Here is a 27,804-nt window from a genome sequence, read left to right as displayed (position 1 = left end):
GCCATTCCCTTCTTCAAGAATAAGACTTAGCACAGAAAATACATTTTTATGGTAGATTAGTTTTATATTTTTGCGCTTATGCTGTTCATACTGTCCAGGAAGAAGTATCTAAAAATTCACTGAAAGGTGATAATGGAAAGAAGATTAAGCATTCTGATACTGGAGCTTTGTAACAACAATTAAACAGTACACATAGATTTCAAAAGTCACTGAAGCACTTTAAAGGTTTCTGAGAATACTCACAGCAAATTCCAGAAGGGCCTGGCCTGATACCAGAAAGCACAGTCCTGAGTTGCCCATTTAGGCTCCCTATGTAACACCGGTGGCTACAGTGAGGCACCTGGTACTAACCTATTAGTTAGTATTAACATCTCATTATTAATATTTTCTTGACAAGAAATTTAACATCCTGTACCTCCTCAAGCTGAAGAGCCAAACATCAGAGAGGTGCCCTTGGAATTCACAGACTAGCACTGTTTCTGAAAGTGGGTATATCTCTGCTCTCTCTTTGAAAAAGAGACAAAATACCACATCCAGAGGAAGCATCTCAACTGTCTCTTTCCCTACCTCTACGCAATACGGTGCTATTTATAATGGCCTTCCTTGGTCAAAATTGCACACAAAATTACACACAAAATTGCACTTTAATAGAGAAGTTAAAATCTAGTGCCAGATTGATTTGAAGGAAATATCTTTATGCATTTTGTATTACTTCTAACGGTTTTTATATCTCTTTCTTTTTAGTGGCTGTGTCCCAGCTTTCATCTTCTTTACTGTGGTTGTTATAAAAGGAAAGCCCTGAAGGTTAACTGGAGCACTTTCATGGTGGTCATGTCTTTGATGTATTGAAGAAGACTGCTTTATAGTAAAGGGCAAAGTATAACCCACTTTATAAAGTCAAGGGATGCAAAGGGGCATCTTAGGTGAATGAGATATTTGTGCTGAGGTGTTTATTTAATCAGTTCTGGAGACATAGTTATCTTAAGTTTATAAGCAGTGTGATGGACGTGATGTATTCTGCAAGGTGATCTACCCAAGTCTATAAAGCTAGGCAACCCCTCCCTACTTTTAGTTGCTTTAGCCTGACTTCAGGCTATTTTAGTTCAGCACAGACCTCTTTTTTTTTTTTTTTCTTTTTTTTTTTCCTCTGTATGGCTTTTTTGTAGCAGAAGTGTCCCCTGTCATGCCACTCTCTGGGCCTTCTTCCTTCTCTCTTAATTTGGGATTCTGTTGTAACCAAACATCTGTCATAACACATGTTCAGTTGACATCTGAACTGTACCCTCAGCCATAATATTTGTTAAAAAAAGTATTTTTAACCAGTGGAAAAGAAAGACCTGTATGAACACAGAAACTGCCCATTGTGCCCATGAAGGTACATTTTCAGTGGTTAAAATAAAGAGGTGTGAACCAGTCTCAGTTCTCCAGAGTCTGCTTATACCAAGTCCATGTCTTCAGCAGTTACGTTATACCAGGGCTGCAAATCTAAACTGAGGTGGTTCTGTTCTTCACAGAGCTTTTTCTTTAATTCCATTAGCATTTAGTAAGATGGTAGCTGCCTTAGTACGTGACTACATAACTGTAAGTGGATAGTCTCTCATTTACCTGAATAACCACTTATTTCAAAATCCCTAGTGGTTTTTCAAATTCGGTAAAATGCAAGACTTATACAAGATTCTTTTCCATGTCATCTTTTAATAGGTATTTAATTAAAAAAGGAAGGGAGAAATCATCAGCAGCATTGCAACTGTGGTCTAGTGGAAAGGAAAGAAATTACATTTCCATCCAATTCCAAGCACAAATCTACTGCAGAGACGGCTTTCTTTATAGGTTGTACTTATTTGCTCTCCTTCCTATAAGCAGTGAGAGTATACAGTTGCTGTTACCTTACAGTTGCTTGACTTTCTCATAGTGTGGCAAAAGTCAGATACCATCCCAGGGTGACTCTTCAGAGGTTAGCATATGTATGCTAATCAGATAAGGGAAAACTAGAACTCTACAAGAACAATTGCTGAGGATTAAAAAGACAGCATAGTGATTTCAATTTAATAAGTTATTTTTGACATTGTTCCACCAGTATTGAATTGTCATAGATGCTATCCTTTCCCTAAATTAAAAAAACCCAACAATTTGACATGTAGGTTGGTGTTTTAATTTGACAAAACTTTCTGGTTTATGAAATCCTACTTAACAGTTTCCTCAAAAGTTTAAAGCACAGTATCTGATAATTAATAGTGAGGTCTAAAACAGAATACAGTCTAAGTCAAATAGCAGATAGGCCAATAATAAAAATGGTTACCTTTATTGAACAACCAAGGTCAGCTTTTGCATTAAAACTATTTATATGAGAATGTGATGGGCTAACCTTATATGGTAGCAGGTGTAATTTTATCAGATTACCAAATCCTAAAGCCTGCCCTTGTCTTTAAACCTACCTACCATTTGATCATTTATACTTTTAAAGTGAACAAGCTGCTTCAGAAATACAATCATAAGTAAAACAAAAGAAATCTTTAAATCATTGTGCAGATTCACAGCAGAGGCTCATGACTTGCAGAGCCTCTGCTGCATACGGTTTATGAACAAGCCTTTGAGCTCCAAATATGTGCACTGTGGAGTGATGGAACAACGTGTATGTTAACGGCATCGGTGAGCATTTCTGTGTGCGACAGTCTGTTCAGCTGAAATGAGAAATTTCAGAATACCTTACAGAGCAAGAAAATGCATTATCCTGTCATTTTTATCAAAGCAGTCACTCAATGATTAAAGTGCTTGGGAAACCGGTTTGTTAAATAATCTAGTTTGTTACATTTTTGTACATACTGTTTGCATTATTGTACGCATCTATATGCAAAACCATCTGTATAGAGCCTAGAGAATATGAAAAAAAGTATTTGAGTAGCTTGTAATAAAGTAATAATTGATATTTATTTCTTTTCTTAATATGCATTTTCCTTGGACCTACTGTTATTTGTTTGTTGGTTGTGTTTTTTTTTAAATTGACCTTTATTATGCAGCTCCTTAAGTTAATTTAGTATCGGTAATTACTTCATCGGCAAACATAGGAAGACTATTAGCTTGAAGCATCTTGAAAAATGAGATTCTAATCAGCGGGTCCCCAAACAGTTCTTTTCTTTTTACATTATCAGATAAAAAGCAAAGATTTTCACAGAAGCACCAAGTGGATGAGGTTGGCAGGGACTTCTTGAGATCATTTCATCCAACCTGCTCAAAGCAGGGTCACCTAGAGCTAGTTGCCCACGACTGTGTCCAGTTGGGTTTTGAGTGTCTCCAAGCATGGAGACTCTGCAACCTCTCTGGGCAACCTGGTCCAGTGTTTGACCACCGTCACAGTAAAAACCTTTTTCCCTTGTGTTCAGATAGAGTTTTCTCTATTTCAGTTTGTGCACATTGCCCCTTGTCCTGACACTGGGCTCTGCTGAGAAGACCGTGGCTCCATCTTCTGTACAACCCCAATCTGGTACACATGGATAAGATCCCCCAAGCCTTCTCTTCTCCATGTGGAGCAGTCCCAGCTCTCTCAGCCTCTCTTGTATGACAGATGCTCCGATCCCTTCATCATCTTTGTGGTCCTTTGCTGGACTCACTACAGTAACTCCATGTCTCGTTTTTTTTTTTAATATACTGGGGAGCCCATAACAGACCACTACAAATATGGCCTCACCAGTGCTGAGCAGAGGGGAGGGATCACTTCCTTGACCTGCTGACAATGCTTTGCCTCGTGCAGCCCAGGAGCCTGTTGGTCTGCTTTGGTGCAAGGACAGGTTGCTGGCTTGTGGTCAGCTTGGTGTCCACCAGGACTCCAGGACCTTCACTGCAGAGCTGCTTTCCGGTTGGTTGGCCCCTGGTGTTTACTGGTGTATGGTGGTTTTCCTCCCTGGGGGCAGGACTTGACACTTCCCCATTTCTCCAGCCTGTCCAGGTCCCTCTGGCTGGCAGCATGACTGTCTGGTGTGTTGGCCACTTCTCCCAGTTTTACATTGTCCGTGAACGATGAGGGCGTGCTCTGCTCTGTATTCCAAGTGATTAAAAACGATGCTAAGCATACTGGGCCCAGTATTGCTCCTTGGGCTACACTGCTGGTGACTGGCCCCCAGCTGGACCTTGTGCTGCTGGTTCCACCACTGAGCCTGGTGGTATAGCAGCCTACCTTTCTGTCCACTTATGCAGTCCATGCTTTGCCAGCTCATTGATAAGGTTGTTATGGGAGACGATGCCAAAAGTATTGTTGATGTGGAGATGAACACCACCTGCTGCCCTCCCTTCACCCAGCCACCAGTCATCTCATCGTAGCAGGCTATCAGCTTGGTTTTGGTGACCTCGTTTAGAACTTAACAGCTTTGGTGTATCTGGCATGCAAATACACTTTTTTCAGATGAGCAAAGCACAAGCAGGTGCCACTAGGTACCAGTAGTAGGTGAGCAGAGCTGCCATATTCCTGTGAAATTCCTAAAATCTTTCAGTGTTTATATACCACAGAGGATCAAATAACTGGTATAAACTGCATTAGTAATGTAAAATGCAGAAAAACAAATTACCCTCCAGTCTGGTTTTCTGGTTTTTATTCTTCCACACTTCTCTACACAAGCATATTACTGTATAATCTTTCCGATTTTTAAAGATTTATTGTCAGGTTGGCTGTTGTGTAGGCTGCTGACTCTTTACAGATGAGTGGGCTTGCTGCAGAAGTTCAGTGAAGCCATGCTCTCTGCTTAATGTGGTGGCACAGGACAGGGCACCAGTGTCAGTGCCTGTTTGCAGCAGCTGTTCCAGGCCTTCTAGAACTCTTGTTGGTCTAAATACTGTGTATTTGTGTTTTCCTCCCTTAAATGTTGATTTAACAGCCTCTCCGATATCCCTGCCTCAGGCTATTCTTTTGTGAACAACATACTGTGAGAAGCATTTTTACTTTCTGTTGGCTAGTAGCGTGAAAGTGTAAGTGATGGGATGGATACCGGATAACTTAGTTCTAGCAGGCTATTTGGTAGGTAGTATCTTCCCTGGGAACTTGATTGATGATCTTTTGTATCTCTTCCAGACTTGCTGCTCCCTGTCTCTAGAGAAATCTCCTTTACTAGGGTTTGTCGTGAAGTTCTTGGAAAGACAGTTGTGGTCCTTGTGTTTGAAATTTTTGTCCTGATTTGTATCAAGGGCCTCTTCATCCTCGTCACCCTTCTTCTATATAACAGGCAGACAGGCATGAGAAGCCTGGTCTTCTCGTCCTGGAAGATGCACTCTCATGGAAGCTTTTTGGAGAACTGAGCTCACAGTGGGCAGGACTAGAATAATCATTTGTAAGGCTTCCCCATCTACAATGAGTAGCTGGTTTTAGTTTTCTTTTCAGCTGGCAGCAACTGACTCCTTGGTGGTCTGCAGAGGTAAGGCTAGAAGCCTCTAAAAGCCTATATATTCAGTAAAATTCCTATATACTCAGTAAAATTGTTATTTATTTTTTGGTATTTTTTTCACGTTTTGGTAGGAGAGTCAGTATCTGAGTAAAGTGTATTTGATTCCATCTGCAAAAATAATTCATGTGGGCAGATGTAATTAATAAGAAATTCAGATGAAGTGTGCTGTCACTAAGCAGAGAAAAACAGAGGCATTAGTCAAGGTATAGGGAAATTGGCATTAGTAGTTTAACTCATGTAAATTAATCACACTAGCTGCATCATAGTTTTGGCACCATTATTTGTAGTTAACTGTTGTCGCTGATGGTTATGGTTACTGTTCTGTCTCTTGGTCATGAAATTAAGGTGCCACAGAGGAATGAACGAAGGAGCACTGGCCTGGTGGCATTCTCCCTGCTTGAGGCTGTGCAGCCTGAAAAATGGTTCTGCTGCACACAGGGCAACTCCAGTGCTGCTAAATGTGCCTGTGATTAGAAGATGAGGCATTCACTAGCAGTGAAAGTATCTGCATTCTGTGAAACTAAGGAAAAAATGCTATCACGTTAAACAAAGCTCTTGAGTTGAAAGAAATACGGTAGTCAGTTCAATATTGAAAGCAGTATGCTTGTATCCTTCTAATCAGACATTGTTGCAGCATTACAATTACTGTCTTTTAATGAACTGAAAATTATTTTCCCCTTATTGCACCAATACTAACAAGAGTGATCTCATTAATTCTGTGTTAATTTAGAATGCCAAATCGGGATGTAATGCTACAAAACTCTTGCGGGTAGTATTTTCCTTTTGAAAATGTATAGCAAACTCTGGTAAACTGGATGCTGCTTACAAAACTGTAAAGTTTTCTGAAGAAAAATAGCACGGCTGTTCTAAGTGGAACAGATGGAATCAGTTGTTCCACTCTTTCAGGTCAATGTACAATGGGTTACTCAAATGACTAGGTTAGGGTGTAGCTAATCACAGTTATTTCTTAGCATGAGTAAAGAACCTTTTCATATGGTTGTTTCAAAAGCTAACTCATGTAACTGAAATGTGCACGTGGATTCTGTAGCAACTGTTTTTATTATGTGTGTTTATTGGCATATGAGCTTCATCAGAAAATGCACATTTTAAACACACTTTACTCAGTGTCACTTGTCCATTGTCTGCTGTTTAATTTCTCCCAGCAGAGAGCTACGAGACCTGTTTTGCCTTCCAAATAACTGATTTCTCATCCATTGTAATAGGGTTTCAAAAACAAAATTTGCAAAAGGTTTGTGAGTGCAACAATATATCATCATGTGCCTTTAGGGAGAGAGGCACATTCTGAAAATGAAAAAAAGGAGACCAAACAAAGGCTTTCTCCCACTGTTGTGGCAGATGCACACCATTGCATGTCCGCTGTAGTGTGGGGTATCATAGCTTTTCATCCAAGCATCCGTCTGAGCCCTCTGGATGGCATTTCTCAGTCCATACTCACTTCCTTTGCCCCTTTGCTGGCATGGAAGAGAAGTCATCAGTGGCTTTGGGGGAAGCCCTCAGCATGAGGACCCAGGAGAGTGGCTGTTGGGACTGGCTGGATGATGGAGAGTTCAGGAGGCATCAGTCAAGAAGGGGATACTTTCCCAAGAGTGCACCTGATGGGAAATTTAATGATCTTCATCTCCCTGTTTTATGCACAAGTCTAAGGAGCTCGCTGGGTTGGGTCCCCATCAGCAGCATTCCTGTTTCAGCATGTTGTTGTGGTCTTGAGTAGTAAAGTGCTTTCTTTTATCATCATGAAAAGTGATGGATGTTTTACCATCTTTCAAGCCACTTCTGCAAAGAGCTCTTCCCAGATGGAGTTTGACCATATATAAGAACCTGTCTTTTAGTATTTCTTCGTTTGGAGCAGATGGGGTTTACTGCTTTGAAGGCAGACAGCAGTGATAGACTACATTGTTTTAAAAAACATATGCCTTACGATTTCTTCTTCCTGTAGTGTTTTGTTCTCCATTGCTTGCTTTTCCTCTATGGAAAATACCTGGGGTTCTTTGGATATTGCTGTTAAATGAAAGCAGCAATGTATGTGCTACTTAAAAATGAAATCATTGTTCTCCAGAGCTGCAGTGAGGGAGATAACAAATGTTACTATTCCTTTTGTGGACCCTCTCATAGCAATATCTGAGTGCTCTGCCCTTCATTGCAAAGTAAGGGAGAATTACTACACTGCTTCCAGTGGTTGAAAATGAGGCACATAGGGATTAAATGATATGAGCAAGGGCAGGTGCATGTATCTGAAGCCATAAAGGCTACACCGATCCTTATCTTAATAACAAAACCATCACTCCCTATCATTTTTTAAAATAAAACTTTGCTGGTTTAGGGAAAATACATCTTGTAGTAGAGAAAGGAGATGCTTTACTCCTTATTAATCTGTTCTCCTAAGTTCTGGGCGCTGGTAGTGAGGAGGAGTCTGCCAAAATGTAAGTTGTCTTCACCTCTTGGCATGTCGCATGTGTGTCATATATATGTCACATATATGATCTTCCTTCATGCCATGGGAGTGATGGCTTCTTGAGGTTTCTTCTGCACCCATTTCCTATGATTTCTATTATTTCAGTGTATTGCATCTCATCCAGATCTATCAGAACCTGTAGTCAGTCTCCTTTCTTAGGCAAGTGATTCTGATATATGCTCTTTTTTCTTTAGGAGTGATTTTTGTCCTGAAGTGAATGCCAAAAGCATATTTAACTCCACCCTTTTGAAGTGATAAACTAAGCTAAACTAAGAAAAAGAACATTCTGACCAAGTCTAGTGTGCAAGTTGGCCACTATGTGATATAACTAATTCAACCAAACTGTTCTGCTTTGTAGGAAGGTGCTGTTGAGGGAGAAATCTGGAATTTTTAATGGTGTTTCATTACAGCTGTTAATGATATATACTAAATCAGTTATTTCTATGTTTAAAACATGACTTCTTGAGAAGAGTGGTTTGCCCACTTGGCTGGAGCCTGCTATGTGCTCTCTGATTATCCATAAAGCTTAAAACTATTATTTTGAAATCACTGGGTTTAAATCTAGAATTGTGCATTCCCAGGTGAACTGCATCAAGCTGAGAGGGAGTCCCAAGTATGCAGGGAGAGGTCTAGGGAGAGAGAATCCAGGTTTCCAAATGGTGCTCGTTTCTCATCAGCTGTAGAATATTATGTTTACTGCAGAGAAACCAAACCCCAGAAAACTGAGAACCCATAAATCAGAAGCAGTCTGATACAGAGGGATGTTAAAGGAACAGAAATGACTGCAAAACATAACAGACATACAGAGATTTTAAGGAGAGCCGTTTGTCTTCCTGTGTTCAAGATTCAAGCTAAATTAAAGCAAGATTTTCTTCAGTGGGTAGAGATTAAAGAAATAAATTGCCATACCAAAGGTATATAAGACTGGATAGCCTCTAATGCCAAACAAATAACAATGCATATCCAGTTATGGAATACTTACTCAGTTATAACTGAATGCATATTGAAATTCAGTTGGATAAAATCTACATTTTTATCGTTTCCTTCTTATCTCAATTCCTCCTTTTTCAGCTTCTGATATTTCTATAATGGCCAAGAAGGAATTTTTCTGAAATTTTGTAAGATTAATATCAGGTGGTGTCTGAATACTGCTTTGAAATCTCAAAATATCTTCAGAATTAATACACTAGGATAGAAAGCATGTATTCTCTTTAATTTTAATGGAATACTTATATATGCATCTAGTACAACAAACGTTTAAGTTTAGTATTTCTCTGCTCAAGGTATTGTTTGAAAAAAAGTCAGTGTAGGGATGATCTCTAATTTGGTGTTCACCAGTTGAGCTTTAATATTTGTTTAATGCCAACATTTAATAAATAAACCACAGAACCCTTCAGTTTACACCATCATCTGCAGTGGGGGAGGGGGGAGGAAACAGCTTTCAATGTTTAAAGATGTGGAGATAGTTGAGTCATTTCCTCTGAATATGTGTTGAAACATATTCACATACAAGACTTATCTTACTTTCGGTCTGAGTAGCTGCAGTTCACAGCAGTAGTCAAATGATATTTGCACAGAGCTGTTGCTACCAGCTGGAGGTGAGCAGTATTACTGAGCAGTTGCCAGCTCGAAAGGCTAATTCAGATTTGCAGGTATCTTTGTGAAGCAAAAGATACTGAATTCACTCCTGTAATACCATTTTAAATAGGTGAAAGCTGGTGGAACTTCTCAGTTTGGACCTGGTAAGGTAGGAATTTAGTTTTTTTTATAAGGTCTAACATGCTCTGATACAGTATTATGTGCATCCTGCTTTAAAATGTAGGTAATGTAAAACTCTTGGTTTGAAAATAATTAAATGTTTGCTTTTGATGGAAACTGCATGCCCTAAGTGCATAATACAGAATGAGGAAAAGTGTTTCTTCAGTTTAGAGTATACAAAATCACACGGAGAGAAGCATCACTCACTCACAGGTAGACCGATGTCTGCAGTAGTTTAGAATACAGGAGATTTTCTAAAATCTCACTTTTGTCATTCTTCTGCTGAATTCTCCATGTTAACAGAAGAATCTGTCTATTTAATTACTTACAGGTTTGGTAGTTTGAAGACCATTATTCCTTTTAAATTGCTCTCGGATACATGTTTTATGCTGAGTAGTTTGTGGATTTTTGTGGATTTTGTAGCTGTAACACACTGTCATTCCTTAATGGCAATTGGACATATCTAAATATCTACGCAGCACATGGTCAAGTAAATCTAGCTTTGACTGGAAAATTTGAATCTTATTTTTTAGATGTTTTTGCCATTTGTATTTAGCAGACTAGTGTTATCCTCGTAACACTGGTCTTTTGAACTATTGAGTACAACAAGCACTGAGGAAGTTTCTCTTACAACCAGTTTAGTGTTGTTTTACTGGTAGCAACAGTATTGCTGTATTTGCTTTAAAATTAATTAAAAAACAATACAAATGCCATGTTCTGATAGTTGTATTTCCCAAAATTTAAAGTACAGTTTTCTCATATAATTTAAATACAAAACCACTTACTTCTGAATAACCTAGGTTATGTGAAGTGTGTGTATATTTATTTGTATAATTGATTATGATTAATAATATGGAAAATTAGGAGTATTTTAGTATGGTTTTCTGTTGTGAAAGTGTGGACAGTGTATTTTTAAATACAATGACTGAAGATGATTGTTTTTTGAGAGAATGATGCAGATGGCATATATGTTGGCTTCAGGTATTTATCACATTTTGAAATGGAGACAGCCAATTGTTCACAGATCATCTTTGATATAGATGTGACACCTGTCTCTAGTTCTCAATTGAGTTATCCTTCATGTGCCATGTCTGACATAACTTGCAGTGTAATTCTGCACTCTTCAGGCAAGTGAGAGGATTTTTGTGCGTGGTATTGCAAGTTTCTCTAGAGATGATAAAAATGCTAGCTGTCAGAAATTAGTATAGTGCTGCATCTGCCTGAGACTTAGTCTTTGGAAAAAATAGAAAAAGGAAATGTAGACATGATTTTAATGCTTCACAGTTTGATAGTTTTAGGAATTTAAGGTTTATTTTGGACAAAACAAAGTACGTGATTTTTGTATTTCCATTCCCTTACAGACTGCTCTTACTTCGCCATTTACTTTGTGTGTGCATCACGTGTTCAGGAGTGCAAATGCGTGTGTACTTGCAAAAATGTACTCAGCCCACGTAACTTCCAATAATCTTCTTAAAACCAAAATGGCACAGGAGTGCTCATTCTTTCTGCTTTTCATGGGAACCGAATAATTCTGCCCAGATGAAAGTCTGACCTGATTTGTTTCATGATGATTTTCATTTACTCTGCTTAAAGAATTAAATTTTTTTCATTTTTGAAAAAGATTATAGTCTTGGGATTTTTGAGAGTGCAGGTAAATGCACTCTGAAGTGCATGCAGGAAGCAACTACATGTTTATATAGTCATACACAATAAGTCTTCTTGTACCTTTGAAAATAATGGATTTCTTTATAGAGAGAGATTGGCATGTGCAGGAGAAGGGTTTAAGTAAGTTACAACATTACAAGTGAGCATTGCAGCATAAATGCAAGGCATATATATAGGCTTGTTTTGAATTGTTCAGGTTTTATGGCTATCTTGGACAAACTCTGCTCCTAAGGGGTGGAGAAGATGGTAGTTCTGAATGTCAGCTGCAGTGCAACCAGAAGTGGAAGGCAAACCAATGCTTTGAGGAAAGGTAGCTGAGGTCAGCATATAGTTTATTTATTATGATATTGCAAAGCAATAGAGAATCCCAGAATGGCTGAAGTTTGCAGGGACCTCTGGAGATAGCCCAGTTGAACCTCTTGCTCAGAGGAAGGTCATCGTCAAGGAGGTTGCCCAGGACCATGTCAGAGCAGGTTTTGAGCAGGGACACTCACTGGGCAACCTGCTCCAGTGTTTGACCACCCTCATACAGGAAAAATAGTTTTTCTCATGTTTAAAGTGAAATATCCTATTAGCCATTTCTGTCACAGGGCACCACCAAGAGCCTGGCCGGTATTATACGCAGGGGTAGGATCCCCCTCTTGGAGAGGAAACTCCTCTTCTCCAAGTGGAGCAGTCCCAGCTCTCTCAGCCTCTCCTCATACAACAGATGCTCCTATCCCTTTGTCATCTCTGTGACATGTTGTTGGATTTGCTGCAGTGTTTCTGCATCTCTCTCATACCAGGCAGCCTCAGCACTCCAGATGTGGTCTCACCAGTGCTGAGTAGAAGGGGAAGAAGTGCTGAGTGCCCTCCTAAAACTGAAAATGAGCTGTTGAAAGAGGCAGAGGGGTCATGAAAAACTCCCTTTATTTAACTTTTTCTAGAGTTTAATTTTACACTCGAAGTAGATTTTAAAGTGTTACTCTCTGATCAATTTGTCAAGGCCCTTTACACATTTAGTTTATTTTTAAAATTACCTTTCAGTTAGAGGTGATAATTTTGTAAACAGTTGTGGGAAATTCTGAGGCCAATAATCAGCTTCACATTCCCATGGGATAAGATAGCCCGTTGGTAGTTTTTTTCACAAGTAAGATGAATAATCTGATGATAAAATTTGCTCTAGAAATATTTTGCATACTATTTGTTATTTAGTAATTGATGAAAAGTAGTATCATCCTTTCTGATATCTCCAGAACTAAGAGTAGACCTTTCCCCCTTGTGACTCTAGGTTTTCCTTATGAGCAATTTTTGCTCGGTTTCCCTCTAAAATAAAAATGGTTGAAGGGGGCAGGGTAGGGAATGAGATTAGGGAGAAGGATGCTGTAATAAATTTTAGCAGATTTGACCAAATTGCCTTGAGTTTCAAAATAATTCCCATTTCATTTAACAATCCTCCTTGAAAGGATTAATGCAGGTGGAGAAACCATTGAGATGCACGTACAGCTAGGGCAAATGAAGTGTATCAGTAATGATGCAAAGAAAGCATCTCCTCTGGGAGCCCACTTACATTTGAGACAGCTCAATTATCTGGGAATATCCATGGGATTTCTAGCAAGCTGTCTACTTGTGGAAGAAAATAAATTCTTCTCCTTACTTTACTGTGTTTGGGCATGTTCCAGTCCACTTGGATTGAAGAACTTCGTAGCCAGGAGTGGTGAATGAGGAAAACCTGGAGCTACCACATCCAACTGATACTTTAGGAGCAGGAGTAACTTCTGGGGTAAGCTGGTTTCTTCTCCAGCTGCAGCTTGAGCCAGAGCACTTCATTTCTTCATGTCCCTGACCTCACTTGTCCTTAAAAATCGGTAGTTAAGTCAGTGCATTTGCTTATTTGTTTATTTTCTATCTTACCTTGTGAAATTGGCTTCGCATCTCCCATCGTGGGATTCACTGTGAGGCAAAGTGACAGCAACACCAGACGATAATTTCCTCTCTGTCCGATGGGATGTCCGTGTGCCTGTGGTGGGATGGCGGGTCGTCTGCCTGCAGCTCGGCCCTGCGATGAAATTTTTTGAGAGTGTGCATGATGATTTTTGTGATAGTGGCACTATTTGCATTAAGCAAGGGACCGAAATTTTTTTCGTAGTATAAATTAATGAGAGAAGGTGAGCAGTTGCCTACTGAAAGATGACAATCAGCCATTTTTGTTATCCCTATTCTAGGAAGAGTTTCTTAAACTGAGAGTTGATAAATATGGTAATGGTTCATATGTGCTTCATTATTACTGGTGTCATTTAGGAATAGTTTCCAACACTTGCAAAATTTTGGGTCTCCTTGGACATCGTTGTAAGAATAGACTGTATTTACAAATTATTAATGAATCCGAGCTGTATCCCTCTATGAGTTGAGAAGGGAAGCATCTTTCTGAAGAGTCAGTTCTTGAAATATGAGCTGCCCCCATAAAAAACGCAAGGGCTAAACCAGCTAATAACTCAGTTTTCCTCAGCTGTCTCTGGGTGACAACGCTGTGGTAACAGACTGTGCTGGCTAACTGGACAATGTTGTAAGATCTTCAGTAACTGATAAAGGAGAACAGCGACACTGCCTCATACACCCACTAAGGAACGGTTTGCTCTAAGACTGTGAGCTGTACGCACTTTTCAATAAATGCAGTTCTCTTAGATTATGCTTTACTGAAAAACTGTTGGAGGACTAGAAGAGAACGTGCATCAACCTGAAAAAGAGGCAGCTTGTCAAGCAGCCTGAGAGGGAGCAGTTACTGGTGGTGTTCGATACAGACTCCAGAAAAACAGCAGCCACTGGAGCATGGGAGGGTTGATACGCAGCCTTGGGTTAACGGGCCTCCAGGAGTTATCAAAGGTTAGGCATCGGTTCCCTGCCAGAACTTTGGGCTTTGTAATATACAGCTTAATAAACATTTTACATCTTTTCTAGAAAAAGAACCTGTCACTGGAAATGACCAGAAGAAAAGAAGTAGTAAAACTTTTGAGGGAAAATGCTCTACATTTGCTACTGTCTCACCTGAACAGCTTCATCATTGCTTCACCATTCAGCAGACAGGCATTCTGTTGGAAAGCTGCCTCCATTTTGTTTCCTTTTCTCTGGCTCTTGATTAGTTATTTATGACAGTAGGGGTTTATTCTGGAGCTGGGGGTTATCTTGTCACTCTGTGATATTTGCCAGAGACGTACTGAGTAATGCCCACAGAAAGCACTTCCCCATTTCATCTGGCATTTGGTAATACCAGCCCCTAAGCAGATGTGTGCACTGCTGGAGACCTGTGCCCTGTAGTGGATACCACAGCTCATAAAGGGTTCATTTCTACTTAGAAAATCACTATGGCTCTGGTAGGTGGGGTTTTTCTGTTCTGTTTGCAAAGATAGTTCTCCTCCTCTGATATGTGATAAATCATTTCGGGATTCAGATGGGTTCTTGAGGAGATTGGTATAGTCCAGTCCCCATTTTCAAAGGATTTCAGGACCTTTCTGAGAAATTCTGAGCAGATTACTTTCTCACTTTTTTCATCTTACAGCAGTCAGTGGTGGAGCTGAAATGTGAACAGTTTGCCAGGTCTCTGAAAGATAGGCGTGATTTTCTGTGGTGGGTATAGACCAGGCAACAGTGAGTTTTGCCGTTAGAGGACTGGGCCTCCTCCTGTTCTGCAACCCAAAGGCACCACTGGTACTTTTCCTTGCAAACTCTATTCCACCTCACAGCTGATTTCTTTCCTGTGAACTGTGTGTATATATCAGGATTGGGTTAAGGAATAGTAGACCTACAGTAGTACTCCTGAGCTGCTTACAACTTCTTCTCAACTCATCACCTTTGCATCCACTCCGGGTGGTTTCTGCAATCCCCAACTACTTCTCGAGGCCACAGAATGACAATACTGACTGGCTGCCATCCCTAGGGCCTCCATGAAGTTCTTCAAAGGCCTGAGCAGCAAATCCATGCCTGCAATTGTGAAAATGTTCACTTCAGTGAAGAGCTGCAGTCTTGTGTCATGGGACCATAGTCTCACGTTTCAGCATCAGTCATCATTCTTAGTTTGGAGTTCTGCATTGTTGGTCATCAGTAACGCAAAAATCGGTTACGACATGCTTGGCCATTGCAGCTTCTGCCCTGGAAAGCACCCTTTTTTTTTTTTGTGTACTTAAGCATTTTTTGTGTCAGTCAAGACAAGTGGAGAGTAGCTAGAAGTATCACACAACAGTTCTAGGCTTTGCCATAGACAGGAAGAAAACCCAATAACTTCAGTAACAGCTAGTTTCCACGCAGCAAGGAAAGATACTTCTGGAAAGGTATTTCTAGTACTTTTCAATAGTACTGGTTTAACTGGAGAAGGTTTTTACTGGGAACATGTCAAAACCAGTTCTTCCTGGTTTATATCTTGCTTCTGAAAAGCAAGTTATTTCTGGATGTCAGAAAAGAAAGTTTTTCCTTACGCTTTAATAGAGGTAACACCAGGTAACTATACGCAATCAGGAATAGATTATTTTTCTCTTAACATAGCTTTCAGGCTTACATAAATAAGCATCTGAATTGTATAGGCTGTAAAGGCAAGGCAATTTAGATAATGTATTTAGAAAATGTTTTCTCCAATACACATGAAGCTTCCATTTATACTGGATGTTGCGACCACATTGCAGGTAAATGTTTTTTTGTTGTTGTTCATTCTCTGCAATAGTAGTGCACAACGTCAATTTTTGCACAAATAAAACATAAAAAGAGCTCAGTGCTGTGGAGGGTTGGTAGTCCCCTGTGTTAAGTTGTATTCAGATATGTGTGCATTTTTATACATGTTTGCAGGGTTAGGGCTACTTTTGTTGAATGCTTTGTGTAGTTTGCTGCTGAACAGCCAAAAGTGTGACTTAGAAATGTGGGTATCTTTTGTAGAAAATAGTTTTGTTTTATTTTAAATAAAGTAGAATGTTTCCTTATTCTGTGTTGCAAAGGAGTTTCTGAAGAGAAAGCAATAGTAACACCCTAGCCATTGTGCTGATCTACAGTTTTAATTAGATATTGTCAAATCAGAAGTGCGCTGGTTTATCTAGCATAGCTACTTAATTTATTCCTGATGTCCTCTGCAATGTTATTCAGAAGTGAATTATACACAACCCATCCCTCCCTTCATCTTCAACCAGCGTCTCCTGAAAAGGCACTTGCAGTGGTTAGGGAGGCTTTTGTCTAATTGCGCAGGACTGTACACCCGCTGGTGAGGATGCAGGGGTTTCTCTACATCAGCCTCCACCACGAAAGCTGTTGGAGAAGACCTTACTCTAGATGTGCTATTTCCTGGTTTAATGAAGAGGCATTGTCAGTGCAAAAGGTGCTAAAAGAAATGATTCCAGAGCAAACCGATTAGTTGTAACAAATTACTTTGATCAGAGAGTAAAATGTAAGTGTCAGAAAAACATGTTTAGCTAAAAGCAGTAGCTATACTGGAGTGGTAGGAATAATCACGTAATTTTAAAGAGAATGGACTGATACTGATATTTCTGTACTTACGATCTTGATCAAACTCTACTTACAAATTCATAACTCAATAGTTGAAATACCAAATATAGTAGTTTTAAACTTACGTCTTCTTCAAAGGAATTGCTCATCAATGGTGGATTAAAAAGTGTTGAATTAATCAAAGCAGTACCAGACAAGGGGAAACAAAAGGGTAAAATATATTTGGACTTTCAAAAAAACTGTTACACAACCTGTTACAAAGAGGTTGGGACAATATACTTTTAAGGATGAAAAGAGTACTAGGTGTTGGAAAATGCAGCAAAGAATTATCTGCCCTTACTTACATATGAAAACAAAGACTTTCTTCAGCCCTTGAAAAGCTTACAGTCTAAATCCCTGCGCTTACAATTGGTTGTATGTAGGTGAACTATTGTGTCTGTAAGAAACACTGTTAAACCCAGAAGGATTTGTCATGATTACAGCAGTTGCTCCTCACAGAAGAGAACAGACGAGAGCTTTTAATTTGTGATATAAGAAGGGAGGATAATAACATGGGGGGAGGGTGAGGAGGCCAGGATGGAGTGTAGCAAAACTGGGAAGGAAGCTATAGTTGCTTAATTCAAGAATAAATTTATAATCTTTGTGGAAAAGGGATTTTTTTTTTATTTTCTTTTTGCTTTACTGTCTTAGTCTCTAAGGGGTGCTGTAGAAGTAAAATTTTATAGTAGAGTTGAATGAATAAGTGGCAGCAAACTGAGTTTTTCATCCCCAAAACAGGGTATGGAGACAGATGGAAGGAGGAACAACTTCGTGGAATCTCTTCTGATTGCTTTGTCAATACCAGTATTTGTTTGGTTTCCTTTGCTGCCAGGCAGGGCTAGTGCTTCAACTGAAAAAAGTGATTTGAACTGTACTTCTGAATACCAAAACTTTCAAAATGTTAACATGCTTACATCTTTTATTACTATTTCTGCATCTATTCATTACATTTTCAGAAGGAAATGTAGCAAGCTGTTGGCAGTAATCAGTTTGATACCAAAAATGAGCATTTGCTTTTGGTAGCTTTCAAATGAACTCAAAGAGCAACAATTTGTGCAGATGTCACCAAAAATATTCCAATTATTCTGCAGATGTAAATGGTCGGTATTGCTATTTGATTCTTAAAGGTTTTCTTTAATAAGCAGATGAAATAGCTCTTTCAGCCATAGTGAAAAAGCTCAGGAAAGATGCTGAATCTTTTATGCACTCGTGACTCTCATTTAGCCACCGTGTATTTCCTGACAATATAAACTAGACGGTCATATTCAGAGCATACCAACATATATAAAAAAGTGTGTGTGTATGTATGTGATTAATGCTAACTTTAAAAATTTCTTTATTCTGCAGAAATAATCTTGAACTCATAGTTCTTCATAAATGAGACATTTCAGACTAGCATGTATGCACTGTTCCCATTATGTGATAAAAAGCACATACACAAAATCTGACTTATACAGTTCATCAGTACATTTTATCCTATTCAAAATCTTCACAACAATGGCTGAGGCTTCTAACATTCATTATAAATACTCAGATGTTGTCTACGGGAAATATCTATTGACTGACAAGCTTTAACAAAGTAGCCAGTCCCATCCAAAGCACATACGTGGTTAATCAGAAAGGACATTATTAGTGCATATAAAATGCTACTAACAATTTCTGCAAATTTCCAATAATATCTAGAATCCCAGAATGTTCTTTTACATTGCTATTGAAATGGATTCATATTATACATCTGCCTTTTTATTTAGGGAATAAGGAAAATTGAATGAATAAGATGAAGTGAGCTGTATAACTGGTTTTACTCAGAAGTCCCTCAGTTCTTCCTGACTTGCCATCAACAAGAACACTAGCATACAAAGTATTGTTTAGAACATGATCATCATAACCCTTAAGTTAGATAAGTAAATACTTTCAGTGAAATTAAAAATTGCTTGTCACTTGACTATACTGCTGTAACTTTGAAGCACAGTCTGTTCCAATTAGTTGCACCAACAAGGAGTTGACAGCCACTTGGATATTCAGAATTTCCAAGTTTCTTGCAAGCAGGTGTTTCCAAAGCATGAAGCTTTGACAAATGAAAATGATCTGAAGAAATCAGTTTGAGCCAGGCAGTTACTGGAGTGGAAAATTCAGCTTATGCACAAAACACAGTTACATTACTTCAAACTTTCTGGTATTTTTTTTCTGTTTGAAAGCTGGTAGTATTTCATACCATGCTGTGAACCCTTGACTGTTGATGTTCTGCTGCTTCCTCCCTGTAGGACACTTTGATTTAATTTCATCTATTGTATGCAACCATGAAAAGAATGCTGGCTTATTTCATCGTCTCATTTCCTGACAACGACTCCAGCATGTGGACAGTCTGTGCAGCCACATCTCCAGCTTCCCTTGTCACTTCTTTTATACAACTCTTGTTACATTTTACTTGTCCTTATCTACTGAAGGAAGTGTTGATGCTGATACCTTGGTGTTATACTGGAAAAAAGAAATGCTTTTTGCTTACCTTATCAGTGTGTTCTGGCAGAATATCGAAATGGAACAGCATATCAACAGAGCTGTAACCTGTTGCTGAAATGACTCAGATAAGAGTATGACTTCAATCTAGTTCATATGCATTTCCAAAATATACTTTTAAGCATAGGAAAATGTTAGGGGTTTTATTTTTTAGCTGTATTGCTAAAGATGATTTTTTTTTCCTTTGTGGAAGGGGGAGTGTGTAACAGGTATAGATTACTTTTTTTTAAACTGCTGAATATTTTCCGTTTTGGCATTGAACAGACTTCATCAAATTTTTTGATCTGTCCCTCTGAAGTGGTAATTGTTTTCTGCATCAAAGAGTTCCTTAAATCACTTATATCCACTGAATTGCTGGCACAAAATCATGCTAGTGTATGGTATATAAATTGTAGGAGAGCAGCAAAGCCATTGATTTCTTGGGTTGGTTTAGCTGATTAATTGTTAGAAATTTTAAGAGCTTTGAATGAGTATGTCAGTATTTGTGGTGATGTAAAAGGGTGATGGATAGTTTTCAGTGGCAAAAATGGTAGTAATCTTCAGGGTCTCGGTCTGGGAGAAGTTAATGAGTTAACCTGAAACTTTGTGATGTGGTTTTTAAGAAGATAGCACAAATGATGTTGCTGATTCTCATCTTTCAGCCATAAATTGCTAGTCTGACTTCAACAGATTTACCCCTGACTGCAGTAATGCCTAGTGACCAGAATCAGATTCACTGTCTTTATGTTTTATAGTACCTTTTTAACAAGCTGTGAAAAATGATATGATGTGGGAATGGTGGTGATTTTAGCCATCCTGTCAGTTTCAAAGTGGTGTCATTTTTCTTGCAAGCTGAGGTGGAACTGGGTTCTGACCAGTGAACACTTCATATGGTGGAAGCATTGGATGTACAAAAACTGGGATAGCTTTTTCCTTTATTACGGCTGTGCAGCTACTCACATGTACCTACCCGTCAGCTAGCTTACTGTCCTTTTACATGCTCAACATTTGTTCAGCTGTAAAAAATTAGTTTGTTCATCTAGTCATTAAGCTGCTAAATCTGGAAAACACAGCCGTGTCTTTCAGGTTGTGAATAACAGAGGTGGAAGTACTTGCCTAACTTTTCACATCAGTGAATTGCAAAGGGTTTAGCAGTGAACAGTTTCATGACATAGCTGCAGCCAGAGATTCCAGCTGCTCTAGAAGTTTTTCTGAGAAAACTCAATTTTTTTCTTTATATGCCACAGAAATAGGAGTTTTAAGAAAAATCAAAACCTTTAATTACCATCTTGATAATAGTTTGGACTTTGTGTCACCTTGGGTAGCAGAAACTCCTCATGGATACTAGTCACAGGGATCAGAAGGCTCTTTTTTTTTTTTGGTGCTAAGATGCACAGACACTTTCCATTGGTTTTTGTGTGGCCCATAAAGTGACAGTGGCACAAGGCCTGGGCAAGGGCATGTTCCTCCTCAGCTCCCCTTGGTCTTGTATGTCTCCAGAATGGCAGTATGTCTCCAGTTTGTCTCAGTGAATGTCTAAACCCCCAGAGTTTCTGTAAAAGTGAGCAAACATATTGTTTCACATTGTTAGGCTAACAGCTTAGCTCCATAAGTGTGCTTAATACATACTCATGTAGTAATGCTGTCTTTGACTTTTGGTCTTAAAATACAGTACTGAGTGGTTTCCAGTTAGAAGTTATCCATTCTGCTGTTTGTTGGTAGTTGTTCTAATAGACCATCCCGTGTCCATCATGGGCTTGCCTTGTATACCCCTCTAATGTAAAAAGGTTCAGCTGACTTACAGTTAATAAATCACCCAGCTGAATAAACGTTGTTGGGCTAAATTGGAACCAAACTGAAAAATTATTTTATTTCTGCTTCCTAGCTTTGTTGGAAATAGTTTCTTTTCAGATTTCAGATGAATTTGTATAATATAGAGATAGCTCTTGGAAAAACAGATGCTTAAAGGACGAGTGCCACTCATAGAGGCCATCAAAAGCGTGGCCAGCATGAACTCTGTGTTCAGTTCAGCTTGATGAAACAATGCATTTTCTAAGCATGTTTGAGCATCACTTGACATGCCATGAGTCAGAAGTGAGTTGCAGCTGCAGATTGACTTAAGTGCAGGCTGTTGAAGAACTTCTCCCGGATGTCTTACTGAAAGTGAAAGCAGCTCCTGTTGTTGCTTTCACTGTTTGGTAAGAGAACAGCCCATGAGGGTTTGGTATCTATTAAAACAACAAAGTGCAACTGAGAATGGGTACGATCATCAAGACCTCTTTCCTGACCTTTGCACATGGCCTGTTTACAAGATGATCAGCGTTCTTTAAACTCTCTGTCGAAATTCACTGTATACAAGGCTTTGGTGTTAGTGCCAAATAATAAATTTCCATTAAAACAGATTAATTTCAATTTTATGGGAAATCGTAGAGTTCAAGAATTTAGTCATAGCTTAGCTAAATAGAATATTGTAAAGTAAAATGATGACAGACCACTATTAAAAATAAATTCAAAGTAATTAATTCAGGCATCCCCTTCCCACAGGCAATTTTGTATATGTGAAAATATGGTTAATTGCCTTTCTGGTCTTTGTCTGGAATCTCAACATTTTTGTTAATGATTTAATAAAAGTGATTTCGAGACCTTCTGTACATTTTAGACACTAAAAGTGAAGGCACACCCTTGCTTTGTCAGGCTTGGTGTCATCATCCTGCAGCAGTCGGGAAGGAACAGCCTTGTGGCTCACAAAAACTTCTAGTTGTGATGTTTTAGGTTTTTTTCTAACTACAGAGAACTTGTTTTCTTGATGTTATTAGTTGGAACCTAGAAGTTCAGAAAATTTGGTTTTGAAACTGTTTCATGGTTAGGGCAATTGTAAGCTTTCATAAATGCTCTCACGTTTCTTGTTTAGACATTTCTAACTTTAGTTCATTACTACAGACTGCACAAAAGTGGTTCTTTCTTTTTACTAGTTGCCATTTTAACTTTTGTACTTGGTTATTAAAAAAGTTGATTGAAAAATGATTTATTGATAGTTGCATTCATTAAGGCAACTTCCAGTTTTAATTGCATACTTCAAATGCTGCTGTTCTGATGCAGAAATAACAGTTTGATTTTCTAATACTTAGGGATAGTTAATATCTATTTGCTTTTTATTTCATTTGTGTAATTGTTTATGTCCTGTAGGTCTGTTAGATTGCTCACTTACTTGTTACTAGCCTTCTTGAACAGCTCTCTGAAAAACTAATTAATGTAAATGTTAAAAAGAAAGTGAAGTTCTGTTGCAAGAAAAAAGGAAGGAAAAGCATTGAAAAGGAGGTGAGAAAGGGAAAAGAAGGGAGCAATACGGCACCGTTTGAACCAAGGAATTTTAATGTAGAGCTTGTGTTGTACCTGTGAGGGGAAGGGAGACAGGGATGCCATGAGGAAGAATCGGGGAGAAGGTTATAAATGTGGGGAGACATCAAGTTTCTTTTGGGTCTGCAAGTTCCTGTAGAAGAGCAAGAAAGAGGAAGGGAAGTTTTGGTGTTTATTTTTTACTTCAGAACACAAGTTTCTTCTTCTGCAATACCCTGATGAATGCCGGGGACTGGGATGAGGCTGAGGATCAGGCTAGTATGCAATTGTTTCCTTATGCCTAGCTGGACTAGATACTAAGCATTGCAGGGATGGGGTGGAAATTCACTATTGTCAATCTTGTATCCTTCTGCAGTCAGTGCATTAAATAAGAATTAAAAAAGAGATGGTGAGTGAGGCGTTAGTCATTTAAAAGAAGGAGGTGGGTGCCTTCTGCAAGAGTCTTGCAAGGTCTTTTGGTAGTTTCAGGCATGCCTCAACAGTTACTTTAAAAGGACAAAATTAGAAGATAAATGTTAGAGAGATTTCAAGAAAAAACACTCCCCTGCAAACCAAGGCTCATCTAACCATTTTCTCTTGAAGTGCACTAGTTTTGAACGATTCATTGCTGTGGAAGTGATGAGCACGTCAGTATGCAGTTTGGCCAGCATTGTACATGTTGCAGCAAAGGTTAATATGCTACGGCTCAAAGTTGTCATTCTGGAATAACGAGAATAAACCGTATGTTAAAATGCCCTTATTTTGTGTTTTTCTTCGTGATTTAGATTTATTACTACCTTAAAAAGAAAAGGCGGGTAGTAGGAAGAGAAACAACAGAAGTTTCTTGTTGAAGTGGTATAGCACTTAGTACACATGTGGTCTCTGAGAGGTTTCTATCATGCTGCTTTTTTTTTCCTTGCAGAAGACCCATAATCGCATAATAAAATATTAATAGCACTGGTCTTAAAAGATTTAGCTCCTAGCATGAGAATACGTAACCATGGTGCTCAGTGTGTATGATATATGAAGCTCCTGTATGTACTGTGACTGTAGAATAAATACAGTTGTTCTAGTCTTAAAATTAAATGTGGTGTTCCAAGCATGCACTGTAATTAGATGCTACTTATAGAGAGATGTGTTAAAAACTATTTTGCAAAAGCTTATACATACTAAAAAATATAATTTCTCTCCTTTGTCATTTGGGACAGAAATGTGGTTACTATTCATGCAATCCAGAGACTTACTTGCATTCTGGTTTGGTTTGGTTTGGTTTGGTTTTTTAAATTTTTTATGATACAGTTTATACAAATAACTGCTCTAAGAATCTTACCTTTATCCCAGCATACAGGCAAACTAAGAAGGCCTCTACTACAAATGAAGAGCTACAGCTGTGCTTAATATCTTTATGACCCACCCCCCCACCCCCCCGCCGTTTCCTCCATAACTCTGTGGAAAAAACCACATATCTTGCAAAGTACTGCAGTAGCTGAAAAAATCCTAACTCATGGAGGTCTATTCGATGCCTAGATTATCGCTGTTGAATAAATACAGGGTTTGAGGGTACTGGTAATGACTAGTACAAATAGTACTGTAAGGTCCAGCTCTGTTTTTTCTTACTTATTCTGCTTTAGTGAGCCAGGAGTGTATGTGAATGTAATTAAAAATGGAGGTTGCCATAATAAATACAGATATCAAAGAATTATTTTTCAACCACCTTTTTTTAAATAATAAATTTAACCATTGAGATGTCAACCAGTTTTTTTGGTTTTTGTTCTTTTTTTTTAATTAAAAAAAGGATGCTCAGGAATTGTCATACTGATGAGAGGAGCAGGTTCCTTGGTGTTTGGGTATTAGCGTTGAGGTGGGGGAATGGGATACAGCCTTGTCTTAGTTCAACAGGATGGTGATACAGAAGAAAAATACACCTTACATGAAACTTTTAGTAACATTAGCTATTGCATTTTTATTTTTTTCTTCTCCAGAGAACAAATTTGGTTGGAACAAGTAATGCAGATTTTCCCTCTGGGGATCCCGGAATGTACCAGTTGGACGTTACTCTAAGGAGAGGACAGAATCTAGCAGCACGGGACCGTGGAGGTAAGTGTGCTGGTAAACACTGCCTTAATGTTTGGGAAGTTACATGTCCATTGGGTAAACCTCTATGAGGGTATTAAAGTTACAATTAAGGTTTGAATTCTAAGTGTGTCAGTTAAACTCTGCTTAAAACTATGTAGAGGTTCTTTGACTTAAAAGCACAGAGTAAAAGGAACTAAGGCTAGCTAGACCCACAGAAGAGGAGAAATAAAATTTAGCTAATACTGGTTTAATTCTTCTGCTAGCTAATTTTCCTTCCTTTTTTGAATGTTTCAAACTAAGAGAGGTGTGATCAATTTACTTTAACCATGCAAATTTGTGCTGTCTTGCTCGCAGAAGTGCTGTTTTGCTACTTATTTTGTTCCTTGATTGCTTAACTGATAAATACTGGAGCTGTGTTTAAAGACAAAAACAGTAAAACCCCTCCATTAGATGTGTCCAGGCTTTACCTGTTGGCCAATCTCCTGATCACATACTGGTATTTTATGGTCTGCTCTGAGACATGTTCTGCACATGTAGTTCAGACATAAAAAGGATTCCTAAAAGGTATTTTGACCCACAGGACCACAGCAGGCTGACTCAGTGACTCTGTAGATGCAACTGCAGCTCATATTTAAAATTAGATTAAGTCAGTAATCCACTTCCTGAACAGCAATGTGAGCATGATAAATCTGACTAACAGCCTATCTTGGATTTGCTGTAATAGATCCCTTTTGAGAGAGAAAAAGCCATAGTAAAAAATTAACTGCAAAAGTAGTATTGCACAGGATCTTTCCATGCTTACCTGATGAAATTACTGACTGATGTCAGATATCAAATATGGTACCAGAAACCTAGAAGGCTGTTTATGTTTGTAGGAAATTACTCCACTGATATTTATGTCCCTGAAACTGAATTTTTAGTATAGTCACTGCTGCAAGAATAAACTTTTATGTATATTCTTCCTCTAGGTATATTGATATTCTATCAAGCTTTGCCTGACAGTCATTAAAAATAGATAGTCAAATGTTTTTGTTCCATGAGCTAGAGAGACTCGCCCAGTTTCTGAATGTGTTGTAATTCAGTCATATCCATCATTCATTTTATTTATAAATGAACAGAAATGTGAATATAAATGTGATTATTTGTATGCAAGGAAAACATCTGTAATTATTTTTCCCATAATACAGGATTCTAGGTCTAGAGTAAACAAAGGGGTAGGAGATCCATCTCCTGAGGTGGAATCCCAGGGTCTGAAATGAATACTAGGTGCTGTATAAAATGTCAACTGCTTTAAAAGGTCAGTTGGGAAAGCTGCTGCTTGAACAGCAATGCTGCTCAAGCTACCTGGGAGGCAACACGACAAGAGTGGTGTTTCCTCAGTATTGCTTAGTCCTAGAGCCCAGACCCTAGGGTTGCAGTTCACGGTCATCGCCCACCATGTTTTGGAGCCTGTAATTCACTTTGGATGGTATTGCCTCTCAAAAGGCTGAGCAAGTGCTGGTCTTTCTTTTGAAAAGATACTGGGGAAGAAGGTAGTTGTTGGGCTCTAGTTTCACAGAGTAGTCTCGTAGCTAGAAATCTTACCAAAAAAGCAGAATGCCTGGGTTACTTTCTGCTCCCTTTCTGAATTTCTTCCTGTCCCTCAAAAATCTCAGCCCTCCCGTCTTGAGCAACCAAGGGAATGTTTTACCAAGCCACTGCAGCCTGTCAGGAAGGAGAATATGCATTGCATTTTAGAGAAGTGTAGAAGATCCTTCAGACCAGGTGGGGAGCCTCAGACGTACTCCCTCCTGCATTGGCCAGGTTTCAGATCTCAACAGGGTTTGTGCTTCTTCCAGGACGGAGCCTTAGTTTCTTAAGGGGAAAATACAGAAACAGCACTTTGTACTGGGGCCCCAAGCTAGGACCCATCCACTCATGAGTGCCTGTCCTCTGTGTTTCTGCTTGTTTTCCCTTTCTCTTGGAGCTACTCAGAGTGAGATTTTAGGAGCACCCGCAGAATTTGAATTGAGGGGACTTCACAGGCATTAGGCAGGCACTTAGTGGAGTTAGATGGCTGCTGAATGGGAAGTGCACAGAAAGGGGCTTGATTTGGGAATTCAATTTTGACTAAATCCTCTCTTGAGTGTAATAGTTGGTTTTTTTTTTTTATTGTTTAAAGTATCCCTGTGGTAGTCCCAGTTGTGTTTCACTAAGAAACTGGGCATGTAAAACTGAATTTTTACTGGAGTTTTATGTGGGTGCAGAAGGAGATTCAGTGAGTTCATTGAAGAAAAATCCACAAAGGGCATTGAAATGCACAGAAAACAGATCTAACCCTGAAGGCCTTTGCTCCAAATTCTTCATGCCTAGGAGGACATTGGAGGGAAATAATTCTTCGTTAGCATCTGCTTATAGCCCTGATGGAGGCGGTGCACTCAGTTCACAGCACCTTTGGTCTGAGCCAGCACTGGTGTTTCTGTTGCATTGCCTGCATGCTGCAGCAGTGCTTGTATCACAGGTTATGAATAAGCAAGGGACTACAGGACAGTCCATGGGAGACACTGGGTAAGAATATGTATCCAAATGCTAAATGGAGCTACTGAGACAGATGTGTTAGATATTAAAACCAGAGCTTGGAAGATTTATGCCAGAAGTGTCTCAGAGGAGTCTTACATTGTAAGTCTTTAACAGTGCATAACACCCCATTACTCCAAAATTTTTCCAGATCCTCTGCTTAAAGCCTGACAATTGAATTTTCTGCAAGTACTGTGAATTTCACTCTGAAAGAATACTTGAACTACATGGTAGAAAATAATTTCATTTTAGTTTTAGCTTTTTGTTCTTTAATTTTTGAACTGCAGTTTCACATATCTGTTCAGAAACCTGCTGCTGAACATATTGCAGTTTTGGAATTCAAAGTTGAATTCTCATGTTGTAAATGTTCTGCACACTTTGTCTTCCCCAAATTTATAAAAAGAGACACCACAACATTCCCAGAAGAAAAGGGGAAAGATTGAAGTTATATTTATGTGGCTAGCAATGCCAGCATTAATCACAGCTATTAGTTGATAAATAGCTCCATTGATAGTC

At 38.9% G+C, this 27,804-nt stretch overlaps 1 protein-coding gene across 1 annotated transcript in view; it reads left to right on the top strand.

Moving 5' to 3' along the window:
- Positions 1 to 27,804, top strand: part of MCTP1 (multiple C2 and transmembrane domain containing 1) — a 287,776-nt gene that overhangs the window by 89,068 nt on the left and 170,904 nt on the right. Inside the window, exon 2 of the mRNA XM_075020099.1 lies at positions 24,639 to 24,753. Within this exon, the coding sequence (XP_074876200.1) occupies positions 24,639 to 24,753 (115 nt within the window). The remainder of the gene's footprint in view (positions 1 to 24,638; positions 24,754 to 27,804) is intronic.

This window comes from Buteo buteo, chromosome Z (genome assembly GCF_964188355.1).
Source record: "Buteo buteo chromosome Z, bButBut1.hap1.1, whole genome shotgun sequence".
Lineage (NCBI taxonomy): Eukaryota > Metazoa > Chordata > Aves > Accipitriformes > Accipitridae > Buteo > Buteo buteo.
Note: the sequence above shows the minus strand (reverse complement) of the source record. Positions and strands in the feature narration are given on the sequence as shown.